General features: G+C 42.3%; 1 protein-coding gene across 1 annotated transcript in view; it reads left to right on the top strand.

Annotated features, from left to right (window-relative positions):
• E2F8 (E2F transcription factor 8) overlaps positions 1-8,248 on the top strand; it is a 17,007-nt gene that overhangs the window by 6,305 nt on the left and 2,454 nt on the right. Inside the window, 6 exon segments of the mRNA XM_007457621.1 lie at positions 1-186; positions 399-560; positions 2,458-2,595; positions 4,101-4,304; positions 4,609-4,696; positions 4,938-5,469. The exon segment at positions 1-186 is cut by the window's left edge and continues 1 nt beyond it. Coding sequence (XP_007457683.1) covers positions 1-186; positions 399-560; positions 2,458-2,595; positions 4,101-4,304; positions 4,609-4,696; positions 4,938-5,469 — 1,310 coding nt within the window.

Below are 8,248 nucleotides of genomic sequence, written 5' to 3'. Positions count from 1 at the left end.
AGAGCGTCGGGGAAGAGAACAAGTACGCCGAGCAGATTATGATGATCAAAAAGAAAGAATATGAGCAAGAGTTTGACTTTAGTAAGAGTTACCGTATAGAGGATCCGATCATCAAATCAAACACTGGCCAAAATGGACACCCAGACATGTGTTTTGTCGAACTTCCTGGAGTGGAATTTCGGGCAGGTGAGAGCTGCTGTTTTAAAGCTCAGGCGGAAGGAGCACCTCTGGGAGGTCTAAAGAAGAGGTTCCTTAGGGAACCACGCTCAAAGCTTCTGATGCTTTTAATGTGAAAATGCTGCCGTGGGATCAGGTTGTGGTATTTTTAGCCTGGTTACTTTAGAAAGCACTTGTCCCTTCATGAATTTTAATTCTCTAATCCTCTTCCTTCTCTAAAGCCTCTGTAAACAGCCGCAAAGACAAGTCTTTAAGAGTGATGAGCCAGAAATTTGTGATGCTATTTTTGGTATCAACGCCTCAGATAGTAAGCCTGGAAATTGCTGCCAAGATTTTAATTGGGGAGGACCATGTGGAAGATTTGGATAAAAGCAAGTTTAAAAGTAAGTGGCATGACTGCCATGGACTTTTGGACCTACTCTTAAATAATAAAATCTCGGTTATTAACTGATTTCCAAATACATTTGTTATATAAACAGATCATATCTAGTTAGGCTTTTGTATCTTCACTTCTCCCCAGAAGCCATGATGATACTGCTTTAGCTGACTTGTGGGATTCAAAGATACGTATATAATTACTCTTATCTGACACTCTGGCTTATACAGTTCCTTAAATGTTCCCTCCTTTGTTACTGTAACATTGTCTCCATTTTACACATGGAGAATCTGTACTGTCTGAAGTCTAAATGAGCAGTAAATTGTAAAGTGGGACTGGAACCCAGGTCTCTGCTCTTTCCACTGACTCTCATATTTGAGGGTGAAAGTAACTTCTAACACTGTCCCCAGAAGTGACCTGCAGCACAGTTGGTTCGCCATTTTGAAAGTGGTTTCAGCCAGAATATCTGCTCTAAGTTGCAAAGAGACCATAGATTGGGTCCCTAACACAGCTCTACCCTTGCCTCTAGAACAGAATTTGCAGGAACCCCCTCAAAAAGGAGTAGAGAGAGAGTGTGGAAAGGAGTGCTCAGCAGACACCTGAGGGCATTAGCGACCTCCAAGTAGGGCATGAGGCTGGCCTGGACATGGGCCATTCGGGGGACCCGGCTGACTGGTGAGGAAGAGCTGCCCCGAGCCACAGCAGAGGCTGGGGGAATGCCTGCGAGCTACCACACAGATCCCTTCCCATCCCTGGGAAGCTGTACTGGTGAAGTATATTAAAAGTATATGAGGGCTTCCCTGGTGGCGCAGTGCTTGAGAGTCCGCCTGCCGATGCAGGAGACGCGGGTTCGTGCCCCGTTTCGGGAAGATCCCACATGCCGCGGAGCGGCTGGGCCCGTGAGCCATGGCCGCTGAGCCTGCGCGTCCGGAGCCTGTGCTCCGCAAATGGGAGAGGCCACAACAGTGAGAGGCCCGCATAACGTAAGGAAAAAAAAAAATAATAATAAGAAAAAGTATATGAAAGTGTATTCAGACATCTCCAGTGTCTCTATAAAGACAAAATGAATAGAGATTAAGGCAATAATGCTGGCAATGGGCTTGGGAGATCTGTCATCTCAAAAAACACATCCCGATACTACCGATGGGCTGCCCGCTTTCTCTGAGCCACCAGACAGTTTTCAGCTCTCCATTTCACTGGTTAGTCACAGCCCTGGAAACTATTCCAGGAACTACAGATGTGTAATTTCCTGAATCCCCAGGGAATTCAGAACCTTCTGGCATGGCTATGAAGAAGGGGCTCAATTTGTAACCTTGTACTGTCAAGCTGAAGTAGAGGCAGACTTTTTGTAGCAAAACTTTTCAAGATATGTAAGATTTATAGAATTAACAAATCTCTGCTTTTCACATTACATATGGGCAGTATGAAAATTTATAAATTTTGATGGGCTACAGAATATTCCATGCTTATGTTATTAAATAAATCTTTTTATAAACTATCACAAGCAGGAAAGCAATACATTTATCATCGATACTGTATTTCTATTTGTTCATAATCCTGAATCCTCACTAGGAGATGCCCAGCAATGGTAAATTTTTATTAGAAAATCTGTAACATGATTCCCAACAAGGTGATCTCGTTGAGTCACTTTTCCTTTTCCAACATGTACTTTTGTCATTTCAAAATTCAGTATCATCAGTAACTGTGTCTTTTCAATATTTAAAACTATTTTTTATTGTTTTAATTAAAGCAGTGTCACTAGCATAACTTAAGAGTCACATTTTTCTCTGATGCTGATGGTTAAGATAGCTCTTTGAATGTACATGAAGTCCTTATGAAGCAAAGTCCTTTGATCTTTCATTATTCCATTAAGGGATGTATACACTTTTTCTTCCCCCCCCCAGCAAAAATTAGGAGGTTGTATGATATAGCTAATGTTCTGAGTAGCCTGGATCTTATCAAGAAAGTTCACGTTACAGAGGAAAGAGGCCGAAAACCAGCTTTTAAATGGACAGGCCCAGAAATCAGTCCAAATCTCAGTGGTATGTATTTGTTTTCTTTCATTCATTGCTTCATTATTTTAAATTAACACACATTTGGAGATATTCTCCCTTTCCCTTCCTACCCACACTCCCACATGTAAAGAACATATATAAGTGATTGAAATGACAATTAAAGATGAGTACCAATATGGAAAATTTAGCTCTTGGCTCCATCAGCAGCCAAGGTCCATAACAACTGCACACCCTGTGCAGGAGGCAGAATCTGTATGTGAAAGGATTTGAGAAAGTTGAAAGCATCACGAAGCATAAGATACTACTGCTGTCATTATTATGCTGCTCAGTGACCATAACAGTCTGTGCACATGGAGAATATGAAGTGAATTCATTCCGGTATCAATATTCTAGTCTCCTTCTCAACTCTGGGATTTTGTGTTCCACCAAGATCCCCACACAGAAGTGCTGGAAAGTGGGAAGAACATGGGCTGTGGAAGCAGAGGGAGGCTTAGGTTCCAGTCCCAGCTCTGATACTTATCAGCCTTGGGGCCTTGGGCACGTTACTTCTCCAAAACTGTTTCCTCACCCACAAGTGGGAAGAACAGTGGCACCTTCACAAGGTTATTGTGATTTCGGATATAACTACAGAGAGAGGTCCTTTGGTACAGGGATTCAGAGTGTAGGCTCTGGGCTAGACTGATCAGGTTCATATCCCAGGCCCACATTCTACAAGCTAAGAGACCGTGAGTCAGTTAGTTAATGTATGAAATGTCTCTGAAATGGGGATGCATTTCCTGAGAAGTACCTACCCAAGTTGTAGAGAGTGTCTTAGCCTGTTCAGGCTGCCATAGCAGAGTACCATCAACTGGGCGGCTTATAAACAACAGACATTTACTTCTCACAGTTCTAGAAGCTAGGAAGTCCAAAATCAAGACACCAGCAGATTCAGTGTTTGGTGAGGACCTGCCTTCTAGACAGCCTTCTTTTCATTGTAACCTCACGTGGTGGAAGGGACTAGGGAGCTCTGTGGGGTCTCTTTTATAAGAGCACTAATCCTATGCAAGAAGGCTCCGCCCTCATGAGCATCTCGCAAAGGCCCCACCTCCCAATACCATCTTATTGGGCATTAGGTTTCAGCATATGAATTTGGTGGGTGGGGGAGTGGGGGGGGACACAAACATTCACTCCATAGCAGTGAGGGTCACCATATCTCATCAGATTAAGTCTCCACTGATTCTGAGATGCACAATGTTTTATATATCAATAAGAAAGAAAAATCAGTAACAGTCACACTATAGCACACCACTGGTTTATAAGATACAATGGCTTTCAGAGATGTTAAAGTGTGAAATATATCTCAGAATTTATTTAATAAGATAAACAAGGTTTTGTAGGTGAAGCCCTTAAAGCAGTATCTGGCACATCGTAGGTGCTCTATTAACTGTGGCCAGTTTAATTCCTAAAATCATTTTAGAATCACACCCTGACCTCATACCCCAGAAGGAGGCTGAACCAACCGTGTATTAACACACTGCCTTTTCCTGTTTCAGGTCTTGACCCAGTGCTTCCTTTTGCTCCCTCTGATTTGGAAGGGAGGCGGTCTTCTAAAGAGAACTGTGCCAAAAACCTCTTTTCCACACGTGGGAAACCAAACTTCACTCGACACCCATCTCTCATCAAACTGGTAAAGAGCATAGAAAGTGATCGGAGAAAGATAAATTCTGCTCCCACTAGCCCTATCAAAACCAACAAAGGTATGTTTACAATCATGTCAGGGCTCTGTTCGGAAGAATTCGTTTTTATCTGACTTTTTAGCTTACTTGATCGAGTGGGACTTGCTAGAGAATTGTTTCAACTTCCATAGTCCCAAACCCACCTGTAGACTAACTATATATGAATTAAAGGATAAAAAGTGATTTGTGGGGTTTATTGTTTAATTGCTGGGTGATTTTGGGGGGCGGTGCATGTTCCTTTGACCTCAGTGATGTTTCATCTGTGTGAACATGTATTCTTTTGCTTTGACCAATCCTCTCCCCAACCTTCTTTTTATTTTACCAGCTGAGAGTACTCAGAATTCTGTGCCTTTCCCAAGTAAAATGGCTCAGCTCGCAGCTATTTGCAAAATGCAGTTAGAAGAGCAATCAAGGTAGGCAACGCTCTTTAGTAACGGGATGCATTACTTCACTTGCATCGTTAGGATTACTTATTTTACGTAAGAATAGGCACTAGCCTTGGCAACTGGTGAGAGAATCTTTCTGTATGGAATCATTACAGAAACTATCTGCTAGTTTCATAAAAGCATAGCTTCAATCTGGGGCAATCTGAAGTGGTAGAACATTTTAGAGAACTTGTTTCCATTGTATCATGTTTTAAATCTTGTCTTTTAGTGAACCCAGAAAGAAAGTGAAAGTACAACTGGCAAGATCTGGGCACTGCAAACCAGTGGCCCCTCTGGACACTCCAGCAAATGCTGAGCTAGAGATGACAGCACCGTCCCTCATCCAGCCTCTGGGGGTGGTCCCCCTCATCCCCAGCCCATTGCCATCGGCAGTGCCCGTGATCCTACCTCAGGCCCCTTCGGGCCCATCATATGCCATCTACCTGCAGGCTGCCCAGGCCCAAACGATGACGCCACCCCAAGGCCTGAGCCCCACGGTCTGCCCCACCCCCTCTTCTAACGCTACGAGATCAAAAGGTTCCAAGGATACCACCACAGAGAATGCAGCCAATGATGCACCAAAGTCCAGTGCCTCCACCAGGCCTGGAAGCTTGCTGCCAGGGCTAGAGCGACAAGGTACAAAGAACCGAGACAGGGAGCCTGCTGGAGAAAGAGGCTCAAAGAGGGCAAACATGCTCGAGGACAATGGTTCCAAAAAGAAATTTAAAGAAGACCTAAAAGGACTTGAAAATGTCTCCACAGTAAGTACAGCCTTGAACTGTGCAAAGCTTTAGGAGTTCCCCAGTTGATTAGGAGAGAATCTGGTGGCTTGTGAAATTTACCAGAGCAAAGAGCAGTCTCTCAGAAAACAGGGAACTGTTCCTTAGCATCCCATAATCCAAACAAGGCCTCAGACAGCTAATCCCCTTACTGGGATGATGGCAGGGACATTTTTAACCTTTGGAGGAAGGGATTATTTGCTCTCTTTTTAAAGCACTGCGGGTGGTTGTCCTTAAGTCCATTTCTCCTGTCACACACTGGAATGCAAACACCTGCCATGAAAGTCTTAAATAATTTACAAGCAGCCGTGACCCCAAATGAATGGATGGACACATAGGGTCCCTTTAACTCCTGCTTTCTGAGTCATTACTTGATGTTTGTTTGATGTCATGTAACTGGCATCTGTTGCCTAGAAGAGAAATTGTTCCCCGTTTTTACTTTCTACCTAAAATTTAAACCAAAATTTCTACTTTGTGCAAATAGAAAAATCAAACTTAGCTTGGCTAATTTTAGGTATATTTGATGCATTGGTTTCTAGAGATTTTGATGTTCTAGACAATTTTTTTCCTAGATGGAGTTTTATTCAGGAAGGAATGAACATTTATTGGATGCCTACCCACATACCATACAGCAGAAGTATTAGGCACTTTTACATACATTATCTCATTTTCCTCCCTTAGGACAATTATATATGAAAGACAGCATCACCAAATAAACAAACACCACTAAACGTGGAAGCAGAAGTTAATCTCTCATTTTGTCCCTGCTGTTAATTCAAGTTATTTTACTTCCCTTCATCTTGTTTTTCCACATCTATAAAGAATTTGTTCTGCCATTTTTCCTGATCGTCTGTTGGGTGTAAAGAGATGGTGCTTTGGATCAAACCTGTGCTCTGAATCAAACCAAACCCAGCACCTGCCTTTGGGGGTGGTTGCTTTTGAGCACTTGCCCCAGGGCCATATTACACTTTTTGTGAGGTTAAGTGCATTTATTACATGATGTTTTACATAAAGGGGTTTGTGGTCCTTTTAAGGCACCGTAGAAGCTGAAGGGTATTATCTGTAACTGTTGTTATTAAGGAGGCTTTAGAGTTTGTCAAATCTTCCCTGAGGATGGCCTCATGGTAACCATTCAAAACATCCATTATCTTAGCATAGTATCATTTTGCATCTAATGTCCATGCTAGGGGGAAAATCACAAGGCTTCGCCTTGATTCGATTTTCTGGGAGGTCCATAATCTCTTTGAGCCCATGGGCATGATTTAATAATGGTCTCCTGTTGCTCACTTAGTTATTCAGGATTAGGGTTTTCACTGGATAGATTTTTCACATCCCCTGCTTCTTTTTTCATCTCTGACTTCATTTTGACCATTTCTTTTTAGCAGGGACTGAGCAGAACAAAGAAAGTGAGAGATTTGTGTGTTAATTCATTCAACAAACATATACTGAGAATCTACACTTCTAGGGGTGGAGAAAAGACAGTATACAAACAAACATATCAGGTAGTGAATGATAAGAAATATGGTGAAAATAAAACAGGATAGTGTCATAGGAAGAGGGGTAAGAGTGATGTAGGCTCAATGAGAAGATATGCAAGTTGAAATACGTCAAATTCTTTCATCCTGCTACTTTAATAGTTCTAATTTTTTTTAAAAAGAAAGGAATTGGCATTATAGGTGAAAAAATTTTGCGATGAATATAGTTTGTAGGAAATGGAAAGATAATTATTATTAGAGTATTATAGGTCTTGCTGGAAATTTGAAAAGAGTTAAACCGGCAACCAGAAAAACTCATACCATGAGAAAGTACGATTAAAGATAGCAAAGAGCAGCTATTTGTAAAACACCTAAATCTACCCCTTAAAAATTCTTTTTTGCTGCAGTCTTTAAGGAACCTACTAGTAAAGATATTGAATAGAACTAAGCATCTAAGAAAAAAAATTGAAAGTCTGTGGTACCCTTTAGCATTGTGGATTCTGACCAGACCAATTAACAGCTAGATCAAAGTATAGACTGTTGTTTTGACAATGGCGAGAAGAAAGATCCGGAGGAAGATAAAAGGAGGGCCCCTAGTTTACAAGACCTGCTTTTTTGCTTTTACCAATCCTGCTCCTGGTAAGACTGAGCAGACTTTTCAGGCAGCTCAGCCACCCATGTAGGCTCTCTCTGTTTGGAAAAGTACAATGATCAGCAGGCATGGTGCAGACACACACAACCCAACACTCTGGCCATTTCGGTTTGGAATGTAACTTTATTCCCTAAAGCTTTTGCTGCATGACAATTGGGCATCTAATATGAATTAATCAGTTCTCTTTTTTATCTGTAATTTTTGAACCCTGGTGCCCTGCCCTTTCATTTGTATATTATAAGGGTGTTTGTTTGGTATCATTTGAACCTAAAGTACTAGGGAAAAAAATCTATAGTTGTATAATTCCTTTGCTCTAAATCAGGAGTCAGCAAACTTTTCCTGTAAAGGACCAGATAGTAAATGTTTTTGGCTTTGTGCGCCATATGGTCTCTGTTGCACCTATTCACTCTGCCGTTGTTTAAAAAAAAAAAAAAAAGGGCTTCCCTGGTGGCGCAGTGGTTGAGAGTCCACCTGCCAATGCAGGGGGACACAGGTTTGTGTCCCGGTCCGGGAAGATCCCACATGCCGTGGAGCAGCTGAGCCCGTGAGCCATGGCCGCTGACCTTGTGCGTCCGGAGCCTGTGCTCCGCAACGGGAGAAGCCACAACAGTGAAAGGCCCGCGTACCGCCAAAA

This window comes from Lipotes vexillifer, unplaced genomic scaffold (assembly GCF_000442215.2).
Source record: "Lipotes vexillifer unplaced genomic scaffold, Lipotes_vexillifer_v1.1 scaffold505, whole genome shotgun sequence".
Taxonomy (NCBI): domain Eukaryota; kingdom Metazoa; phylum Chordata; class Mammalia; order Artiodactyla; family Lipotidae; genus Lipotes; species Lipotes vexillifer.
Note: the sequence above shows the minus strand (reverse complement) of the source record. Positions and strands in the feature narration are given on the sequence as shown.